Here is a 23,443-nt window from a genome sequence, read left to right as displayed (position 1 = left end):
AAGTACAAGCTTAAATCTCTCCCACCGAAACCAGTGGGGCTGAAAAGTGCTTAACTTGGGTTAGACTGTGACCAATGTCCTTACCTAGCTGATTTGGCTTATAGATATTTAAACCCTCTCCCCGCCCTCTGCTTTCTGTAGTTGCCATTTTCTAAAGGTGGAGTACAGGAGATGTGGTTGAAGGCCTTAATAACATCCTTGGAGATTGCCTAAAGAATATCTGTTAGGTCAGGAACTGAGGTTATCGCTTTTAGTTTAAGGTCCTTGTTTTTTAAAAAACAAAACACCAACCTGTAACTCGTTTGGGTTCCTTGATATAGAGAAAAACACAACTGAAAAAGAAAAAAAAGAAAGAAAGAAAAGACAGATAAATGGATTCTGCTAAGCTATATAGCTACGAAATTATCCCTATCACTTTCCCCTTTGAAGATGTGTAAGGAAGAAAAGAGCAAATGAATTTACTCTTCATAAAAGGGAACAGCAGAAAAGGGGATAACCTCAGAACCTTCTGCTCCAGATATATTTTTTTATTTCCTTATCTTTGTGACACTCTCCACATATCTCTTACTTCCTTTGAAACAGGCCTAATTCTCAACACTGTGTACCCTGCTCTATCTCACATTGGGCTTGCTCTTGGTTATCAGTGTTGGGTGATGCTGTTGCTAATCTCTTGCCACCTATTTTAGGAGGATTTTGTTGCTAAGCAACAGAGCCATGGAAGAGAATGGAAGCTCCACTGTAGTGGTATATCAGCAAGTCAACATTTCCAAATCTGAGCCAAGATGGAACAGCTTCCAGCAAGAAACTGTGACTTTTAGGCATAGATGGCGCTGCTGTTTTCCTGAAAGCTTAATCATTCCACTTCTTGCATGTCGAGGTCCCCAGGCCACCCCTCAAATAAAACACAATTCACACAGAATTTTTGTTTAAGATTTAAAATACATAAATGTGAGTGGTTGCTTAGGCATTGGTTAGGACTATCTGGCCTCCCCCAGGGACAAAACTGACTTCCGGATTCCAGCGAAAGCCAGTAAGGGAAAACAATATTGGGGAGAAAATGGAGCTGAGCCCCAGGCCCTCACCTCTCCCTCCATGCTCCCAGGGGCTTGCAAGGCCCAAGCCCCAGACCAGGGATTTGGACGAAAGCATGGCGAGCCCCTGGATTCCTTTAACGGAATTCCCTTGCAGTAGCAGCATTGGAGGGGCAGGCACAGCCAATCCTTACCCCTCCCCCAACCAAATTTTTAACCAATGCCTAACCACAACCTTAAAAGTTGTGACGATTTGCTACGCAGTAGGCAAAAACCAAATGGCACCAGCCAATCAGCCAAATGGACAAAATTCCTACCAGGCCCCTGCCCCAACGGCAGGCGACCCCATGACAGGCATAGCAAGGTCAACGCACAAGCCCTAAAATTAGGTAGGGTGGGCGGGTGATCTGGTGGACGCAGCAAAAGAGAAAGCTCAATGCTGCCCTGAATATAATACCTTTGGTCCAACCCACAAAATTGGCAACATCAAATTTACCCCAGCAACAGCCCAATCACTGCCTATGGCCATCTAGACAATCCCGCCCAGCAACAGAGGGGTAGGCTGTCAGCCGCCACTGCAACGCATGCTCTCCATGAATGAGAATACGCTTTGTCAGTAACTTTTCATCTCCAAAGATAAGTCATGTTGTAATTTCTATGTACAGAGTACACTAGAAGTGAACAAAAACCAACCACTTTTCTAGTTCAACTATATATCACTTGAGGTCCAAGAAGCTTTTACAGCCTTCAAGCTCATTAGAGAATGCTGAAAATTTCCTTCCTTCCTTCCTTCCTTCCTTCCACATCAACAGAAGCATTTCATAAACGGTCACCTAAGACAAAATTAAGTCTTCTTTCCTGGTTTCTGGATTCCTTATATAGGCATTGCACCAGTCACTCAATGAAAGGTGTTAAATATTGCTGCACACCACTCCAAACTCTGAGCAATGCGAGATTCCATTGGTTCCAGGTGCTTACCCAGACTTTGTGTTTCCTTTGAAATGAGATACAGTGGAAATTGTGGTGCCCCTATGATATACGATGGAGGGGTTCACAGCATTAACACCCCATAGTGTTTCTTCTCCTATAGCCACAGCCTTGGATTCAACCAAAAATCAATCAGGCATATCTCTCTCTCTCTCTCTCTCTCTCTCTCTCTCTCTCTCTCTCTCTCTCTCTCCTCCCTGTCTGCTTCCTTGCTTCTAGCTCATGTCACTCAACACTCCTCTCTCCTCTCTGGCCTTTCTCTTTCTAACTAACTAACTGCGAATTGAAAGACTCCCAGTCCTCATTGCTGCACAAAGATAGCATGCAAGGAGTCTGGGGATAGTAGACATGATGAAGAAAGGCATACAAAATGGAAATAATTAAGACTGGGTCATTTGTTTTTGCCTTTATTTTGTGGAGTAATTAGATTTTGATTTTTTAAAAAAAACTGTGCATATTTTACAATCAAAAAGTGCCCAGTAGTTTGGGATGGCTCAGCTTGAAACACGTTTTGGACATGATTTGCAGAAGTCTCAAGCCTTGTTCTGGTAGCAATGTATGTGGTCCTGGTGGCACTCTTCCAAGTTCTTGAGGCTGCATGAATCACCGTCAAATCACTGTGGCTGTATCCATGGATGGGCTGGTCACACATAATTACATCATGTCAGCTATGCATGTGACATAAAGGTATTTTAATTTTTGTCACGTGAAGCAGCCCCAGGACATGCTGAAAATATACACACTTCTGATATCTAGATATTAAAGTGTGTCCCACAAGACAAGGGTGGACAGAGGGTAGTTTGGCAACTACTCCCAGACCTCTATGTGTTCTGCAGTGGAATTGCAAGGATTTCTGACTCTCAGTTGTTTAGCAGTAGGTTTGGGGTAGCCAGGAGTAGAATTTTGTGTAGAAAAGCTATGTACTCCATTCATTTCTGATACTCAAAACAAATTCCTGGGCTCAGAGTTTTTAAATTTGAAGTGCATGTTTTTTGCACCAGGCTCCAGCTGGCAGATGTTGGGGTTCTACTAAAATAAAATAAAAGAATGTCTTGCAAGGTTTAAGTCTTTTCATTCTTGCTCTTTAAATGAAGGTGGTTTCTAGAAATGCTTAATGAGGTGTGTCTGCGATTCAGGGTTCCCCAAACTTCATTGATCCCTTGATGAGCTTAGAAAGCTGTCATCAACCCTCAACCTGAATTCTGAGAAATGTACATACATACATACATACATACATATATACATAATTGGATTTGCATGCTGCCTTTCCACAGTCCAAACAATGCTCAAGGTGGCGTATAACATTAAAAACACATAACTACAGCATATCAAAAGGAATCATAAACAATAAAGGAAAAATAAAAAATACACAACCAAAACTGAGCATTTTCCACATAAATCACAAGAGCTAAAATAAAGATACAAAAATTCAACAGCAACAGCAGCATCAACCCCCTAAGCCCCCAAGATAACACCCTATTTATTAAATGAAATAAAGTAAAGAAATATCAATATATAGTAAACATTGATTAATCACCCATCACCATGATGATGGGGTTTTTTTGTTTTGTTTTGTTTTTAAAAATTGCTGTTATTTTTTACCTATGTCATTTTAAAGTGTGATATTAATAATGTATTCTTAGTTTTAGATTTTAGATTTATGTGGAAATAGTTTTCCATTATTCATTGTTTATGACTTCTGTAATTATGTAAATCTTGTCATGTTGTGAGCCACCTTGATCATTGTTTTTAACTGTGGAAAGGCAGTATACAAATAAAATGATGATGTTGATGAAATGTAAAAAAATAAGGAGGTAAAGCAAGTGAAAACAATAATGACGATAAAACTACATGGTCTGAGAATACTGTTGCATCGTGGAATCATTGTAATAAATACAGAGGCTCTTCACTGACAAGGGAGGCACACTCTATCCATGTCCATGCTGTTCCCCTTGATTTTTGAAATCCCTAAGTCCTAATTAAATTTGTAAACTTCTTTCCCACCCAATGGTTCTTTCCAACCCTTAGATCTTTATTTATCCCCTGGACAGTCCCCTCATCCCCAGAGGGTCGGTACTGACTTCTTTGGGAAACCCTGATGTAAATAGACCACGTAGGAGCATAATGTGGTACAATAAGGTATTGCCTCGTGCGCAGCAATTTTTATCTGCCAAATGTGGAAGGGTATGTATTACCACACTGAAGTGAAGGGAAGGGTCATAGCTCAGTGACATGTTTTGCATGCAGAAGGCCCCAGCTTCAAGCCCTGGCATCTTCAGATATGGCTGGGAAAGATTCCTGCCCGAAGCCCTGGTGAGTCAACTGCCAGTCTGTGTAGGTAATGCTGAGTTTGATGAGCTAGATGGACCAATGCTATGACTCAGCAGAAGAGAGTTTCCTGCGTTCCTCAGACCTCTAGATCTGTACTAAATCTGTGTTGTTAATTTCAGCAAACACTGCAATATATGTGTGTGTGTGTGTGTGTGCGCGCGCGCACCATGGGAATGTGGGTGAAATACCGTACGTAATGTCTGGATTTTCCATGGGATTTCCAAGGGGGAAAAAGTTTAACAATTATGGGATTTTCTAAAAGAAAAAGAAAAAAGAAAAAGCTGAGGGCATCCTAGTTGTTGGTTTTTTTAAAAAAATATGGCAACCCTAGACAGCAATCCTGGTGCAAGTTGCAATGGAACTCACTTGGATAGTATCAGTATTGTAAAAAGACACACCTTCAGCTGGTTCTCCAAGAGCATCATAACTATTTAAAATAGCTGCCTGTGATTCCTATTTAAGTATCACTGCTTCTTTTTCTTTATTAAATTACAGGTAACTGAAAATGTCAGACACCGAAGAGATCATTGAGGAATATGAAGAGTAAGTACTAGGTTCTTCAATGTTTTCCTTTCCCATCTATATGCAGAAATGTGTCTTGCTTTTCTGTCACTCACATTGATTTATTTGGCTGTGTGGTCATTCAGATATGCCATTCCTATATTTCTACAATCTGATCCAGAGGGGAGAGAAATCACAACATGAAATCATTCTGAATGATTAGCTGATCCATAGCAAATATTTTATTTATTTTATTTATCTTTCCCTCTGATGTTTAGGTAGTGAGTGCTGCTTTGTAAAGAGCTAAAATGCCACTATCTACATACAAGAAAGAGGTTGCACTTGGGGAAACCATTCTTTAGGAAAAAGCTCTGAAGGGGTAAACCCCCAAAAGAGGCCAATAAGAACTGAGCATGCTCAGTGTTTTCGGAATGCTGACTGACTCTTGGGAGGAGAACTGGAAAATGGGGCTGGAGAATGGAATGGAGAGGCTGGAATCTTGAACACCAGGACTGCATACTGCAATATTTTGTTCCAGGTCATTAGATAATAGCAATTGATAAACCTAACATTTATGCATTTGTGGAACACTTTTTTTAAAAAAAAAAAGTGCTAATGAACTAGGGTGGTATAGAAATTCAATAGATAGAATAATAATAATAATAATAATAATAATAATAATAATAATGGAGGGAGTGAAGATCAGCATCAGAATTTTTTTTTGGGGGGGAGTGAAGATCACCATGGGAATAATAATAATAATAATAATAATAATAATAATAATAATAATTTATTTATATCCTGCCCATCTGGCTGGGTTTCTCCAGCCATTCTGGGCGGCTCCCAATAGAATGTTAAAAACACGATAAATGCATCAAACATTAAAAACTTCCCTAAACAGGGCTGCCTTCAGATGTCTTCTAAAAGTCAGATAGTTGTTTATTTCCTTGACATCTGATGGGAGGGCATTCCACAGGGCGGGCACCACCACCAGGAAGGCCCTCTGCCTGGTTCCCTGTAACCTCACTTCTCGCAGTGAGGGAACTGCCAGAAGGCCCTCAGCGCTGGACCTCAGTGTCCAGGCTGAACGATGGAGGTGGAGACACTCCTTCAGGTATACTGGATATAAAAACACACACTTAACAAAGTAGAGCTGCAGAAGTGCCGATTTCTAATTCACTTCAGGCACCACAAATGTCTAGGGCCAGCCCTCTTGATAATTTTAGTATTTCTCATAAATCACTTAGAGGGTTTGTTACAAGCAAGTGGTATATAAATTTTATCAGAAAATGAAGTGTTGAGAAGGGATTCCAAACCTCAGAGGTGAGGGTCTCACTAGGCTTCTTCTGAAATTAAAAGAGAATCTGGGTCTCTGAGGATTCTCGGGAACTTCACGTAGGAAACCTGACCCAAGCATAGAATGACAGGCTATTGGGATTTAAAGATTTTGGATACAAGAAGAAATGTAGTACTTAATTAGGAACCAGTAAGAGCCATACAGCTGTAAATGCCTGGGAGGTATAGATGGCTTATGACTTGGTTATGTCTGTAATTTTGGAAATTCTTCCTACCTTTTTTGATTCCGTTACTCCCACTCACACAGACTTTCTCAGTTTTCTACACTCCCATAGCTCACTCATCAGCTTCTTGTTTTCCAACTGCAAGGACTAGCCCAAGAGAGAGCACTGAAAAATGCTCTTTCACAGCCTGCCACATTCCTGCTCTGGCATTTTTATCAACACCTGTTCCAGTCACTTGAGCTGCATCTCCAGCTGATGCACAACATGAAGTCATGCCTAAGCATGTTGTATAGGCAACCTGCTACTTCCAGTCCTCACCCCAAAAAATAAGCTGGCCCTAGATCCGCATGTCACTTCACTTAAATGTACCCAACTGTCCCTTAACACAGCAAGCTTTTAATTGCATGAGGTGGGGTGTGAGATGGCCCCAGGTATCTTCTTATCTATTCCAGGGGTTTGGAAATACGGTATATGTGAACTCCTGCCACCATATGGGCAGAATCCACTCAGCAAACAAAAACCAAAAACCCTGATTGTGGAACAAACAGAAGTGTCTTGTTGCGGCATCTTAAAGCTAGCAGATTTATTCTGGCATGAAATTTTGTGTGGCATGACTCTTCTCCGCTGTTTCTGCTGTAGCAGGTTGGCATAAATTGTAAGTTGTAACTTAATTGTAGTGCATTCTTCCAAAAAGAATATGTGTCAGAGACCATGGATCATGTTCTAAAATCACTTACAGTGGTACCTCGGGTTAAGTAATTAATTCGTTCCGGAGGTCCGTACTTAACCTGAAACAGTTCTTAACCTGAAGCACCACTTTAGCTAATGGGGGCCTCCTGCTGCTGCTGCGCCGCCAGAGCATGATTTCTGTTCTCATCCTGAAGCAAAGTTCTTAACCCGATGTAATGGCTTTAGGGGTTGCTTGTGCGTAAGTTACCGCTGCTCTGGGCTAGGTTGGCTGGTTAAACCGTTTCTCGCTGGACAGCCATCCACTCCGTGGCTGTTCAGTCGCTGGCAGAATCCGTCAGTGGGCGTTTCTTAAACTTCTTCCAGCAAAGAAGTTCTTTGACGCCAAGTCGCCGCCTACTTTCCCTGCGCGGAAGTCTTCTGCGCAGGGTGGGTGTGGGCAGCGGAGGACCTGTGCTCTCCTCGCTGGTCTCCTGCAAAGAGTCCTGGAGCCCTCTCTCTGCTTCCCCCATCGGCCCCCCTCTATCCCTGGTGTTGCGCTGATTTTCTTCCCCAGCTGGAGACCTGCCTCTCTCCCTGCTTGGCCCCTCTCCAGTATCGCTCTGGAGCCTCGCCTCCTCCGCTAGTTCCGATGGCAGTTCCCTGACATCCGAGGTACTATTTCTGGGTTAGCAGAGTCTGTAACCTGAAGTGTATGTAACCTGAAGCATATGTAACCCTAGGTACCACTGTATTATTATTATTATTATTATTATTATTATTATTATTATTATTACTGCAAACCAGCCATTATTCTAATCTAGCTGTTTTCCCTTTGCTTTACAGGGAACAGGAAGGTAAGGGAATGAAAACTGTCAGATTAAGCATGTTTTCCAAATCCACCACTGCTGCTCTAATAACGCTCTCTCTTTTCCTCTCTTCCGACTTCATGCAGAAGAATGCGTCGAAGAAGGTAGGCTTCCATTGTTACTATAAGAGTCAGGGTTAGATGAGGTGATGTGTTCTATTGGGTCATAACACCATGCCATTAAAAAAAACTATTATGGGATTGGAGACCTTAATATGTATCATAAATTTGTTATTTACATATACTGTATATGAAAAACTATTAGGTGTCTCAGTGTAGCGAGTGTAGCTACTGATGTGTAGCTACATTGTCTGAAAAGGCACTTTTGCTCATGTCACCATCATCTGAAATGGTGATATGGGGGAGAGCTTGTTTTCTGTAGTGGCTTAAAAGTGGCTCCCACTATGGGGACCTCCTGGTCACATGCTATGATAATAGCATCATTCAGATTTGGGTACCAGAAGGTAGGTTCTGTTTCTTTGGTAGTGTTCTATCATAAAACTGTTCTGTTTCAACCGGAAACTCCTTAAAGAGTTTTTGTGTGAAGAGACAAATGAACGTATGATATCTGGGTTTGAGGATTGAAGAAAATATTGATGCATAGAAAGTGGAATTGTTGGGTGTTTTCTTGGAGAGGATGTATGGAACAATTTTCTATTTATAGCTGACAGTCAAAAAATCCCTTTTATTTTATATTATTTTATTTTCGTCCTTCCTTTTGTTTTTAGTTTTTATTTAGATTAGAATTTTATGTTTCATAAAAATATATTTGATATTTGATACTAATCTTTGTATTTTCTTTCAAACTTTAATAAAAAATCTATTGAACCACTAATAAAATCTATTGAAATCTGTGTAAACAATTATAACAATAATAAATTTTTAATAATTTAAAAAAGCAAATAATATGTGGACAAGTAAAAGTGCAGATTTGTCCAAGTAGCCTCGTGGATTTCTCAGATATACCAAAAAGCGCAGAAAAGTGTAGGTTGAATACGGCTGAGTATTTGTCTAATATTGTGTGTTATGAACATTTAATCCAGCCTTCATCAACTTGGTGCCCACTCAGTGTTTTGAACTACAGCTTTCACCCACTGGCTGTGGCTGATGGGAATTTTAGTCCAACAGATCTGGAGGGCACCCATTTGGTGCAGGATAACTTAATCTACTATTTTAGGAACCTGGGTAGAGTATTTCATTGCCAACGGGACTGACACTGATAAACTCAGTCTGGAATGAGCTTTCTGCTGCCTGCATAGTATCACTAGAAGCTGATCAATGTGTCTTTGCGTTTGTTTATTTTTTACAAGCACACCTCCTCTTCTATGCTTTTGTATGAGGTCATAATTACTGCCTCTGTGTGTGCATGGATATGTGGGTGTTCTGAATGTTCCAGGCCTTAATATCCTATTGAACTTGGCAAATGCTTGACTTCACAAGTGCTTGGCATCTGAAAACTAGGCGTGCACACAAATGCAAAGCAAAGATCAGAATGAGAGAGAGCCGTTTTGTCTATAGATGCTCCAGCTTGAAGCCACAGCTTTCTGTGATCCCTCGCTAACCTTTTCTACTTATTCCCTTTCACCATCCTTGCTTGCCCTGGTTAAGAAGAGGAAGAATGGATAGAGGTGGAAGACGGTAGTAGAACATTTCTTTACATTTCACTTTGCTGCTGCTTGCCAATGACACACAGGCAGAATACTTACTGACCTATTGTGCATGGAAATCATAAGCATTTATGTACTGTGTGCATCAGTCAAAGGCCATACCAGTTTGGAGAATTATTTAATTCCTTTCTCCGAAAGAGCCCTGGGAATTGTAGTTTTGGAAGGAGGGGCTAGAGATCTCTCCCAGATAATTCTCAGCGTCTCCCCAAAATACAGTTTCCAGGATTCTTTGGGGGAAGCCAGGATTATAAAGCAGTCTAAAATCTATATATGTTTGTAGTATTGATATTATGTAGCCTATGCAGGTTTATGGCTTATGTTTAAAATCACATGTGGCAAGTGGGCTCATTCCTACTCCCCTCCTCAATGTTTTGGTTTAATACAAAAAACAAATGCCTAGTGCTTATATAATAGCATCATTCAGATTTGAGTACCAGAAGGAAGCCTCTGTGGGTGGCTGTACAATTTCTGATTGACTCCTTTTGCACCATTTATTTCCATATCTGATATTTAAAGTGAGACGTTTCTGAGAGCCACTGTCTTCTAACCCTGGTCACAAAAAATCTAAATGAGATTCCATCATATCCTGTGGCATCAAAATCCATAAGTAAATTGTGTGGTGTGTGTGAAGACATGTTTCATTTCTCCAATTTTACAAGGTGACCCTGAGTTCTGGTATGATGGAAGAACCCTTCCATTGATCCACTTTCTTCACACCAGACATCACCTCATAAGCTTCTATCACATCTCACCTCTTTAGTTATCTGTTTTATAAACTAAAAATCCCCAGATGCTCAGCTTTTCTCTGTAGGGGAATGTGCTGTAAACCTCTGACCATTTTGGTTGCCCTTTCTTCTTTGTTGCTCTGCATTTAATAATATTGTCATGGACCAGGAGCGTGGACCTTGACTCTACATTTGAGGTGTGTATCATGTTGAGGACCGATGAAGCTCATCTCAAACCCTACCTCCCACACCAGAAACATCATTGAACATCATTAAATTGAACCACAATGTGTTCAGTTTAAGATGGCAGTCCCAAGTTATCACTTGTCATTTAGCCATGTTCGAGAAATATGCTATCTTTCTTTCCCAACCCCTCTTCTCTGACCAATGTCCCAATGGCTGGGATTCATTACCTCAAGCAGAATTTTGTGTAGACCAACAATGAAAATTCTCAGATCTGTTGATGTCACCCTGCTGTTTTCTTCCTTAGAACAAGAACAAGAAGAACAAGAACAAGCTGAAGAAGTCAAGGAAGATGAAGATGAACCTAGGGCAGAAGGTATGATGTTCTGGTGAAACATCTCTGGCCAATACAAGCATTGTGATGGAGGGTCTTTTTCAGGTAGAACCCTTCAATGAATAAAAATTCAGCAGCATTGTTTTGGTTAAGCTGTGATCTCAGAGCATACTTGTCATTTTGGGGGCGGGGAGTGTAAAAAAGTAAAAGTAGAAAAATTATAGTAAGAATGGGGGATAAAATTAATTCAGTTTGCAAGTAAAGGTGAACTTACACAATCCCCACTGTTTGAAATGCTATGAGAACCAAAACACCACAAGCCTTCAAAATTCACACTTAACCAAATTTTTCACTGTGTTTCTCCAACCAAACAGTGCTTACAGAAATGCATATATCAGAAGAAAGTGTGCATAAAAATGAATATATTCATGAAATTAACATACAAAAAAATGTACTCAACATAGCACTAAGGAGATCTTTCTGTCAGCACAAACTGTACACTGTTTGGGGAGTTCTGACTCCCCAGAGCAGTTTTTGGAAGAGTGGGGTGAAAACCTCTTGGCACTAGTTGAATTTGGTTCATTACATTGGGGGAAATTGCTTGCAAAAATTGTAAAAACATATGCTTATTGGGAAAAATGTGCTGGCAATTTTTAAAGAAATCTGCAAATTGCTGCAGAAATGTGGAAAACTGAATAGGAAAATGAAAAATTGAGAGAATGCAAATTGACAAATCCGCTGCATGCCTAGTGGTTGGTTCCTTGTATGTGGTGTATGTTTCTTGAGTAATAAATCTTCTATAACAATGTTCCATCCCTCTATGAGTCTGCCTGTTTCTCTGCATTCTCCTTAATACTTTACCAGCATGGGCAGTGAAGGAAAGTTGATGGCCCAGGAAGATAATCTGTGTTTGGCAAATGGGCAGCCTTGCACCTGCAGAGACCCCCCCTCAAGATACGCTCCCCTTAAAAAAGCAAAAACTGTGTGGAGGAACATCATGGCTTTAGGGGATGCCCCCCATGCTTTGGTGACATCAGCAATCATTACATCCTATAAACAAATATATATTTTTTCCACTGTGGAAAGGGAAACAAAGCATCTGGCACTCTTTACTGATAGTAAAGATAGCTTCCCCCCTCTGACTATAAAGGGAGGGAAACCTGTAATATTTTCAGGGGAAATAATGTATTGGGAAAAGTTTTCCAGAATTGGTACCTACCCCCCCCAACCTGTTCCCAGAATTTTACTGATTAAAGTCACCTTCTTTGGTGAGTCCAACTGTTCTGGTGTTCATAACACTGACATCACATCACCATCTGTCCTGTAGCTTCTGGTGTTGTGAAAAATGCAAAAGAGGGGACGCCCCTGTCTCTGATCACCAAATACCAGAATGCCAGCAATGTAAACTCTCCCAGCAATGGGTGAATGAACTATGAAGCATGCTGGGAATGCCGTAATCACAGCTTAGAGGAAATAAATGTATCAGGGAATGTGGGGATTCTAGACACAACTGCGCTGGCGTGGTACATCTCTAATCAAAATTCTTTGCTCTCCTTTTAAAATAGAACAAGAAGAGCAAGCTAAAGAACCAGAAGGTAAATGAAAAGTGTGCACCGTGGCCCAGTATATGTGCTAGGGATTCTTGTGGAGTTCAGTTTCTATAAAATTCAAAGTAAACTGATCTGGTCTGCACTTCCTGGATGAACGTGCAGATGGGGAAGCAGTTATCCTTTGGATTTTGCATCTCTACCAAATTTGCAATAGTGATCTCAGCTCAAAGAAATTACCAGAAGGAAATGCATATATTGTGATAAAATGTAAATATACAGATCTTAATGCTGATATATAAAAAAACCAATTCACAAGTGTATGTTAAAATGGGACTGAAGTCATACAATGTCCCATCACGCAACTGTTACAATTTTGAGAGCATTTCCCCATCATTTTCTTTACTTAAATAAGTCCATTTTTAATTTTTTTTGGAAGCAGGTTTGTTGGACAAGTGCACAAAATCCATGTCAATCAGCCTGAGAAACTGAGGCAGGAACTAGAAAGGAGAGATGCGCATTCCCCTGCAGTTCAAGAGTTAAGAACTCTGAAACACACACAGACATACTAAAAAATATCTGCCCAAGCCTTTATTTACATGAAAAAGTACAGGGGGAGATGAGAGATGAGCGGTGGGAGGGTTGGGGAGCAGAAACAAGCCATATAAGCCTTAAGGGAATCAGTAGGCCTGTCTCTTCAATTTATCTACAAAGGGAGCAGGTAAATATTTTTGTTTGGCAACTCTTTAAATGTTCATTTGGTTTCTTGCAGGAGAATCAAAGCCTAGGCCCAAGTAAGTATAAGTAAAGTGGATTTTGATGTTATGGTGAGCAGGCAGTTGTTGAGGCAGGAGCAGTTGTATGAAAGGAGATGGTGAGTACAAGCACAACTGAAGAAAAATAGAGAGATGTCAATGTTTGACATATTATATTATTTGACATATTATATTATATTATTGGCTTCCTAAAAATTCAGTTAGTGGCAAATTTGTAACATGGTGCACATTTACCTGGAAGTGAGTCCTGCTGAGCATAGTAAACTGTACTTCCAAATAAACATACACAGGACTGCACTGTTAACAAAATCTTTTTAAACAACAGCAACACTGAAATTTCAAAAAAGCAAATGCATGGTCTCTTTGGGTGGTACAAAATTATCTAGATTTTTTTTAAAAAAAAATGTTGCCCACAAATGCAGAGACACTGCTAAATGCATCAGGCAAAGTGATGAGACACTATCTCAAGAACAACATTCCCACCCCAGCTTGCCCGGTGATGAAGTTATTACAGCTGTTCAGTGGCTCATATAAGTCAAGTCAAGGAAACTTAAGACTACTGTGACAGCTGCGGCCATTGTAAAAAGCTCAGCAACCGGTATGGCATTCCATACGGCGCCCTCCAAGAAGCTATAAATTGTTGCCTCAGCTTGGAACTACGTTCAGTTTGACATCCAGTTTAAATAAAATGTGCAGAGTGAGTTCTAAGACAGGTTAGTGTAAGGTTAGCTGCTCCCTCCCAGATTTTCATTGTTAGGAATGGAAGTTTCACCATAGTAGAGGGTCTTTTCTGATTTGATGGGGCTATCTAGTTATTAGACTACTGGACACATATGGATATAAGATGCTTAGGGCCGCCCCCTTTACCTTGCATTTAGTGTCAGGTTGTTGTTGTTTTTAAAATGATTATATCTTCCATTTATGCCATCTATGGACTCATCCACTTCCATTTGTCACTGGTTTCTAGGCATATATCTATGGTTTGTAAGGCATGGGTGCTAGCAGGGTACTACAATAGTTCAGTCGATAGAGCATGAGATTCTTAATCTCAGGGCCGTGGTTTGAGCCCCACATCGGGCAGAAGATTCCTGCATTGCAGAGGGCTGGACTAGATGATGCCTGTGGTGCCTTCCAGCTCTACAATTATATGATTCTGTGTTTGTCTATATTGTCTTGGCCAGATTTACTCAGAACCCAGAGACAGACCTCTTTGAAATCAATGGGATTAAGCATGGATTCATGTAGGAGATCAATAATGTCAGCCAACCCTGATAAAGAGATGAGACGTCAGGTGTTGCTGTACTAGTGGCTTACCTCTTTATTTCCCCTGCCCTCCAATTTCAGGCTCTTTATGCCAAATTTGGTGCCTCCAAAGATCCCTGATGGGGAGAGAGTAGACTTTGATGTGAGTATTAGCCATCATCATCTCATAAAGCTGTTTCCTTCTCTCTCTCTCTCTCTCTCTCTCTCTCTCTCTCTCTCTCTCTCTCTCTCTCTGTGTGTGTGGGTGTGTGTGTGTGACATACCAAACCCTCATATTGTCTTTTCTGCTTTGCAGGATATTCACCGCAAGAGAATGGAGAAGGATCTGAATGAGCTGCAAACTCTGATTGAGGCCCACTTTGAGAACCGGAAGAAAGAGGAGGAAGAGCTGATATTCCTCAAGGACAGAATAGTATGTCTCTTCCAAAAAGAAGACAGGACTTAAGAGTGTTTCATTCAGATCCTAAAGCCACTTGTCAGTGATGCAGAGCCCCAAAGATAGACATCCCACACATATTCCGGGAATGCTTAAAAATGCACATTCACAATATAATTAATGAAATGGCAGGATATTTATTGTCTAGACCCCAAAACTATATTCTGGACTATTTTAAAGCCCCAGTTCTAGAGGCTGATCTAGAAGTATGAGCTAACATGGGTGCAATAGGTAGCCATAATATTATATTTTTTTACCATGGGAGGTATCATTTGGATGCTCAGGTGGCAAAATGTCAGGTGTCCAGCATTTTCAATAGTGTTATAGTTTCAGCCTCAACTGTGACTGCCGCAGGCCGTGCTGAGTTAAGGAGGGGGGCATTCAGCCGAGTATACCAGGAACCCCTCCCTGAACAGGTGCTGGGCTGATTTCCTCCTATAGGAGCAGCGGCGAGCAGAACGAGCAGAACAGCAACGGATCCGCAGTGAGCGAGAGAAGGAACGTCAGGCCCGCTTCGCTGTGAGTATACCCAAGACACGAAGTCTACAGCAAAAAGTCACTTAAATGCCTTTATGAGTTTTTTGTTTTTGTTGTTCTGACAAACCCCCATTTACGCATGGGGCAAATTTTCCACTTAGCTGCTCATGCAAGAGTTATACTCAAGCAGTATTATGAGCCCATCATACTCAAGCAGTAATATGGTCAACCAGGGAACCCAAAGCCTTGGAAATGCAGGGAATCACTGACATAGGCCTTATGCATAACAGACCAAAACCAGACTAGAATTGCTCAGTTTATAATGAAAGCACCACTGTTACTTATTTTTCTAAGTGTTCCCTTTCCCCAAGTGCAGAAAAACAAGGAGGAACTGATCTGGAATTGGCTAAACAGCTTGTTTACTAACTGGGATTGGGGAACAGAACTCATCCTGTCTGATTTGTGTCCATTCAGTCTCCTAAACAAATTTCTATTTGATGTCCCTGTAGATCAGGGATGCAGAGCCTGTGGACCTCCAGATGCCGTCGTTTGACTCAAACTCCTATCATCCCTGACTGGGATGATGGTGGCATTTGGAGGCCCACTGGTTAGTTGCTCCTGCTGTAGACAGATTCTCTTTAACTATCTGCCATTCTGAAACCTCTCTTTCATTCTGCCTGTGGCAGGAAGAGAGAGCCCGGAAAGAGGAAGAAGAAAATAGGAAGAGGGCTGAAGAGGATGCCAGGAAGAAGAAGGCTTTCTCTAATATGCTCCATTTTGGAGGCTACCTACAGAAGGTACCTATCTAGCCTGAATGTTCTTCCAGAAACTGAAACCCACATCTGGGGACAGAATTTCCTGTCTGGTTGTCTACTCACCTACATGTTGTATGCCCAAATAGCTCAAATAGAGCCTGGTAAAGGTACAATGAGAGTGTATCAGGAGCTTTTTAGTCTTTGTTTTAATCTATGTGTACTTATATCCTCCGCATTCATAGTCCATGTACCTGTCTGATGAACTGGGCTGATGAACTCTGATGCCACTCAAGAACTGGTTGTTTTTTTTAGACAGAGAAGAAAAGTGGGAAAAAACAGACAGAGCGGGAGAAGAAGAAAAAGATCCTCAGCGAGCGTCGAAAACCTTTGACCATCGATCACTTGAATGAAGACAAATTGAAGTAAGAAGGGAAGCTGGTTCTGTGGGCAGCAGCCAGAGGCTCAGGGGCCAGTAGGGACCTATTTCCTTCATGATGAAGAAATTAGATGAAACAATCTTCTACCTGCCACTTTCCCCATAGTTGTGATTTGTGGTCTCTCAGAGCGCCAAACTAGACATGACTTTAAATGCGTTCTTTGTCTTTAACATACAGACTTTTTGTTTTTAAATGAAAATAACATCCACTGAGGGGACTGATAATTATTGGGATCAGAACAAGCTTTTCCAGGCTAAAGTACACTGGAGGCACAGTGACCTTGACATAAGACAGCTCCTAAAGCGTTGTAAGATTGGCACAATCCTACAGTTACAGCATGCATTGTGTGCTATGCTGTTATCCATATTTGGGGTTATGTGAACACAATGCAATGCTGGCTTGGCTATTACTTTGGTACTATATAGCACAGTTAGGGTGCATGTGGCAATGTTTCCCTTGATTCTTAGTCCATCACTCCTTGGAAGTGCTAACTGCCTACAACATGCATTAAATGGTAGCAGAAGGTATTATATCCCACATGGTTACAAGTCAGGAAGCCATAAGGGGCTGTTAAATCGTACTAATGCTTGCTCATCCAATTATCATGCACTGTTTCCAAATGCTACCTGCATTTGAGTTTAAGCAGACATAGTCAAATGAAAAGGAGGGAGCCAGAACACTAGAGGGTGCAATAAGCACATCGAAGCAGATTGGAGGTGATGCAGTATGAAACCTCAGGTAGATCAAGGGCTTAACTACATATTACATCAGCTGTGTGACTTGCAGCCACATCCAGGGATTAAAAAAACCCTACAGGTTGAGCATGATTTCAATCAGAACCACAGTATGCGCATCCCCAGTCAAAAATGCCCTAATCCTCATGCTGCAATAATGAATAGAAAAAAATTCTGCTTATGTGGTTCGGTGATGCATATTAGTCCTATTCAGGCATTACCACCTAAAGAAGGAACATAGGCAGAGAGAGCCTTCACTGGTACATAAGATTACCCACAGCAGATGTCCATTGTAAGCACACGAAGAGGCAGAGGAGTTGTGTGGGGAGTGGGGCTAAAGGTGTATTCCTGGAGTCTCTCTCTACTCATGTGCTCCCTCAATGTGGTAATGTCTGAAGAGGGCCGCTGCTTCACTTGTGTCCAGGGTGTTCCACACTTGGCAGAAGACCCAGTTGTGGCAAAAGCATCAGCGTAGGTACTTGTAAAGTAGGAATATACTAAAATGTGTGATTTAAATTAAAGCACAAGTTAAAGATAAAGACATAAATGGGTTGAAAGGTTGACAACTGGGACTTTCAATAATTTAGGAAACATTCTGGCTGAAGCTATAAATGTTATGTATACTCATATTCACAGGCTAAAACACACAGACATTTATATTCATATTATGTCTCTCTCATACGCATACATATATAATACATAATCCACATGTTCACACTCATGGACCACATAATAAAGAATATGCACATAATTTTTATGCCTGTGCATATTCACATGCACAATGTTGCATACCTAAGATTCTCATTCTTACGTTCAGCTCACTTTCCTGCTCTGGAAGAACACGCTCACATTGCATGTTCCTATGTGCATATATAAGCACTGGCAACCACATTGATTGATGCTGCATGTTCTTACAACAGGGAAAAGGCAAAGGAACTGTGGCAGAATATCCATGACCTGGAAGCTGAGAAATTTGACTTGCAGGAAAAGTTCAAGAGGCAGAAATATGAGGTGAGTCTGCACATCTGTTGAAATATCTCACCTTTTACAGCCCTGCTTTCTGAAAGGAAGGGCACTTTTTGCAAGAAATTTCAGCAGCATCCAAAGATTGCTCTCTGAGTAATTTTTGAGACATTGTATCAAAAGAGGACAAAAAATATCCACTCATTGAGAGGGAGAGCAATGCTTTCTGACAGCTGCTTCATTTGCCCACACTTTGTGGCTAAATTTGATTGGCTACATATTGTCACATAATCATCCTTTTCACTATTCAATCCCAATTAGCTAGCATCACCCCTGCCATTGATGCAACAAGTATCGTCCTCATGGTCAATTATCTTCTTTTGCTCTGTGGGACGTCATGTTGACATTCCATCATGATACCATCCCATTCAGTACACAATTCCTGATTGGCTGGGATTTCCCACATTTCTGTAATCAGCAAGATGACTCAGTGATTATAAAGGAGAAAATGGCACTGGAGCAGCAGCAGATTGAAGTGGAAGGGGAATATGAACGTTTTCATCATGGGAGCTTTTCAGGAAATGTTTCCCCTTCTTTGAAAGTGTTACTTTCACCTTGAAAATTGAAATGGGCAAACATTCAACGCAGTTTTAGTTGATACTTGTCATGCTTTGCCTCCTCTTTAACTTCTTGCTTAGAAAAACCACAGGTATGTCATTTGATCATACTTGTCTCACTGAACTTCATCTCCCTTTGGAACCTACTTCAGAAATCAGAGCCAAATGGCTCATTAAATGAGTGGAGTTTGGCACTTTTCTGCTTCAAATGGATGTAGCTTTATGGATGAAGTAGCATCAGTCTAGGTCTGTGAAGGTCCTGCCTAGTCTCGCCAGACATTGAAGGACACCCCAAACCACACCATAAGCTGCAATAAACTGTGCCAAAGCCAACCTGGCCCATTTCAGTTTGACCAACAAATATTTCTACCCTGAAGACCACATTTGTAAGTGCCTTGTGATCACTCACCTGTCTAGTAGCATATTGAGCCTAGATAAATAGTGTTGCAGCCGCTTAATTAATCTGCACTAGAACTGGCTTAAATACACCACAGCTCATACTACCTGTCTCTTTCACTAACATCACATTTAAGCTAGGGTCGAGCCTAAAATGCAAATTTCCAAACTTTTGACTTGAAATTCTGAGGGTAAGATAGGGGAATGAATTCGGGGGACATATTGGAAAGGGAAATTGCCTGAAACATTCACCAGTGCTGGGGGCTTCCTGAATGGCAGGGGGAGGTGGCAGAGGTGGCAGCAATGACAATATTTTTCTTTTGGGGAGTGGGTGTCTCATTAGTGGCAGTGATGCTTTTCCTGGCAGTTGCCATTTGGCTGCTTTCTTTTACCAAAATGCCCCAGACTTAGTTCTGGAGTATTTCTGATCTCCCCCTCTTTTTACTACTTCCCCTCCAGCAGCTGCCATTTCTTTGTGGGATGAAGAATGCTTCATCCAGGGCATTCTCATTTCAGGGTTTCAATGATAGGGTTGTGTGGATTTCTGCAAGCCTTGGCATTTCCTCAGGCCTGCTGATATCTCCATTTTGTGCATGGATGGTGTCATTTTGGCAACAGACTATCAGCAATCAAAGGACAAGTTTGCTATTAGTATATAGGATGCACTCGACCTCACCTATAGTTTGGCTTCTCATACTGAGCACTGCTTTCTCAGGATCACTGCCTTCTTTTTGTTAATTTTCCCTTTGCAGGGGCTTTCACATCTATAATAATCTCCTTTCTCTAACCCTAACTAGATTTCCATACTCACTGCACGCTGCGATGAGTTAAGCAAGTAGTAAGTATGGCCTGTCCCCACCCCACTTTGCTAATGGCAGTGCTGTGATGAATGATGAAACGTGTGGAGCTAAGTGTGGCCCAGTGAAGTTCAGTCCATGTCAGCATCTTCTCAAGATGGTATTTCATTGTCTTGCATGTTTGCCCTGCTTAGCTTGCAAAGATTTTGGGGATCAGCCATTTGTCTTTTCAGCCAGATCCTCTGAAAGGGGTAAGTACTTGGATGCACCTTAGGAACCATTCTCCTCTGCTTTGGATCCTTACACCAGAAGCTGGAGCTTCTTGGCACCTTAACTGAACAAAAACTCCATTACTAGTTATCCACATGGATTTGCTCTTTGACATGGTATCCTCTGGCATTATCTTTATTGCATTTATCTTGCTTTGTGAACTTCATGAGCAGAGCGCATTTGTGCAGAGAACAACACGTAATGCTCAATGTATAGCAAACTTTAGAGATGCTTTGAAAGAAGCACCGAGTCCAGGAATCGCTACAAATGGCACAGCGTTGCTCCCAAGCACCTACTAACTGTAGAAAAGTGGATATTTCTAGAAGATTCTGTAACTGGTCAAGATCATGATGGGAAAACTTTGAAAAAGCACCCTGAAAAACTCACCTGAAGCCTTCAAGGATGCTGGAGAGCAGCCTGTGTTCTCAGTCTCTCCCAAGGCTATTGTTCTAGAAAAAGAGGTGCCAGAACTCACCACGAACGCCTCCATTCTCTTGTAATGGCAATCGCACCCATCTGAGAGGTGCTGGAACTGGGTTCCAGTGAGTTTCAACTGAAAAAAGCCCTGTTCCTTCCACCAACCATGCCAAATTTAATCTCAGCTGCCTGGATTTGTAACGCTTCCATTTAGTGTGGAAATAATATTTCACGGCAGAGAAAAACTTCTAAGTATCACATTAGATAGTATGGACAAACAGATCCACTGTCCTTTCTGACTCCCCGTCTTTACCTATGGAAATTCCAACAATTAGAGGGATTCTTTACCCACCACACAGCCCTGCTGACTACTGTGTGTGATAAAACCAGCCCATGCTTAGACTTCTTTTCTTGCTGTCTTCACACAGTGGCCGTCCCAATCCCCGCATGGTGAAGTATTGCCATGTAGCTTCACCTCCTGTCTATTTCTCTTGCAGATTAATGTTCTACGGAACCGCATTAGTGATCATCAAAAGGTGTAAGTACTCAGGCCATCCAGTTTGATAGTATCCAGCATTCCCATTAGATCTTTCACAACCCCCCACTTTTACTTTTTCTTTTACAGGTGCACCACTTTCACCCTTCCCTTCTGTAAAATACTTGTTTGGAGCTTTCAGGATTTTGTTTGTGTTTTGCTTCCGTTCTTAACTTCCTGCTGTTCCTCCTTTCACTTTCATTGTCATTAGTATTTGTCAGCCCTTCTCATTTCAGTTCTTGGCTTCTTTTTGCTCTAGAAAGCCTGCTGCTGTAATAATAGGCTATGCCTTTGTGTTCAAGAATCTTGGATTGAGCACTTCTGGCTATTCACAGGATTGATACTGTTAGATTCCATTTAAGAAACAACAACTACAACCTTGCTTTATCACCACCTTTTCTTATTTTCTTTCTTTAGTCCTCATTTCAGCTAGTCACTGCTTTTACTGCCTCCTGCCTCCCATTTCACACCCTTTATTTCACCCCTCCTTGTTGCTTGATTCTGTCATTTCATTTCCCTTCCAATCCACCTTTCAGACCAGAGTCACATCCACACCATCCATTTAAAGCAAGAGACCAAAATATCAAGAGGGCACCAGTTTGGGTGAGGCTGATCTAGACCATGTCAGGCTCACTTCAGACTTGGAACCAACATGCACAGGGTTTTTCACTGGCCACCAGACACTTGGATGTCTATAGAAAGAGACCCTCATTGGTGTTGAGGGAGCTTAGCATGCTTTGCTAACTGTGCCACACTTTGTCAGGGCAGATTCACACCATACATTTAAATTACATCCAGCACATATTCAAAGCAGATGACTTCCCCCAAAGGATCCTGGGACCTGTAGTTGCTTAAGGGTGCTGGGGATTGTAGCTGTGCCTTAGATGTATGGTGTGTTGCAGATGTGCTTTTCTCCATTTGCTTCTTTCACCTAAAGTTCTTTCCTGGTTTTCTGTTTCAGCCACATTTCTCACCAGGCCCCTCCAATTTATTTCTTCCCTTGCATGCCTTTTGCACACCTGCTTCATTATTTTGTTCTGATCTCTGAACTCCATCACTTCCTCACCACTTTGGGTCATCATTTTATTCACTCCTTCGCAGCATTTCCCCTTCTAAGGATATGTGTATGAACACCATTTAGGAAATAGTTTGGCATAGTGCAGTAGCTGAGCTGTCTATTTACCACCATCCACTTATTGAGAGCTGGGGCATTCATCCTCTTTCCTTACATCAGCTCATCTCCTTTCAGCATGTATAAATCTGATTTCTCTGTCTGTAGAAATTATTGGGGACCTCTGTTGGATTGCTCTGTGCAGTCACCCATTTCCTTCCATGCTTCATGTCTCCATGACTCCATGGTTCACAGATGGAGAGCAGAGGACAGGAGATGCTAAAGAACTTGCTTGGTGTCCTGTGCGTAGCTGATGGCAGAGTAGGAAATGAATCATCACCTGCATTCTTGACAGCAATGGAACATTCTTCTTTCACTTTACATGAACAAGTAGCGTAGCCATCTTTTGGAGCGGCTGTGCAGGCAAAATTGTCAGAAGATTCATCTTTTTAATCCACTTGTCCAGAAACAAATGGCAGCCTGCATTAGGAATGCCTCCTTCTCTAGCGACCTTTTAGGTGCACCAAACTGGTTAGTCAAGAATGTTACGTGCTTCTCACACCATATTTCTTCTTTTATTCCCTCCTAATCTGCTTCAGGAAAGGGTGAGTAGCATGTTGCGTCCTTTATGGTGTGCTGTGGTGGCTTGCAGTGCATGTAATGAAGGAAAATGACTTTATGTTCCAAATTAGGCCCTGGATTTCTGTATCAGGGATAGTTTACTGGTAGTTGGATATGTGTTACTTTAAGCAGCTGGATAGGGACACTTGCTTTAGTAACTGGGAGTTAGATATATCAAAGTGCAGTCATGCTAAATGTTACGCTAAATGTTAGCAATTACAGTGGTACCTCGGGTTAAGAACTTAATTTGTTCCAGAGGCCTGTTCTTAACCTGAAACTGTTCTTAAACTGAGGTACCACTTTAGCTAATGGGGCCTCCTGCTGCTGCCACACGGCTGCACAATTGCTGTTCTCAACCTGAAGCAAAGTTCTTAACCCGAGGTACTATTTCTAGGTTAGCAGAGTCTGTAACCTGAAGTGTCTGTAACCCAAGGATATATATGTAGAGAGAGAGAGAGAGAGAGAGTTTGTATGTATA

The 23,443-nt window shown here is 41.5% G+C and overlaps 1 protein-coding gene and 1 long non-coding RNA gene across 2 annotated transcripts in view; one reads left to right on the top strand and one right to left on the bottom strand.

Annotated features, from left to right (window-relative positions):
- TNNT2 (troponin T2, cardiac type) overlaps nucleotides 1-23,443 on the top strand; it is a 29,752-nt gene that overhangs the window by 5,094 nt on the left and 1,215 nt on the right. Inside the window, exons 2-13 of the mRNA XM_083617623.1 lie at nucleotides 4,845-4,903; nucleotides 7,992-8,009; nucleotides 10,787-10,855; nucleotides 12,379-12,408; nucleotides 13,133-13,154; nucleotides 14,481-14,541; nucleotides 14,695-14,811; nucleotides 15,277-15,354; nucleotides 15,999-16,109; nucleotides 16,380-16,489; nucleotides 18,159-18,249; nucleotides 21,196-21,240. Of these exons, the coding sequence (XP_083473749.1) occupies nucleotides 14,488-14,541; nucleotides 14,695-14,811; nucleotides 15,277-15,354; nucleotides 15,999-16,109; nucleotides 16,380-16,489; nucleotides 18,159-18,249; nucleotides 21,196-21,240 (606 nt within the window). The 5' untranslated portion in view covers nucleotides 4,845-4,903; nucleotides 7,992-8,009; nucleotides 10,787-10,855; ... (1 more) ...; nucleotides 13,133-13,154; nucleotides 14,481-14,487. The remainder of the gene's footprint in view (nucleotides 1-4,844; nucleotides 4,904-7,991; nucleotides 8,010-10,786; nucleotides 10,856-12,378; nucleotides 12,409-13,132; nucleotides 13,155-14,480; nucleotides 14,542-14,694; nucleotides 14,812-15,276; nucleotides 15,355-15,998; nucleotides 16,110-16,379; nucleotides 16,490-18,158; nucleotides 18,250-21,195; nucleotides 21,241-23,443) is intronic.
- Nucleotides 17,031-21,189, bottom strand: LOC310764200. Its single transcript, XR_014549057.1, has 2 exons — nucleotides 20,986-21,189; nucleotides 17,031-20,943 (listed from the first exon to the last, which is right to left on the bottom strand). It is a non-coding gene; the product is annotated as an uncharacterized lncRNA (long non-coding RNA).

Source organism: Podarcis filfolensis, assembly GCF_964270895.1.
Source record: "Podarcis filfolensis genome assembly, chromosome: 6".
Classification (NCBI taxonomy): Eukaryota; Metazoa; Chordata; class Lepidosauria; order Squamata; family Lacertidae; genus Podarcis; species Podarcis filfolensis.
This window is presented reverse-complemented; position numbering and strand designations above follow the sequence as displayed.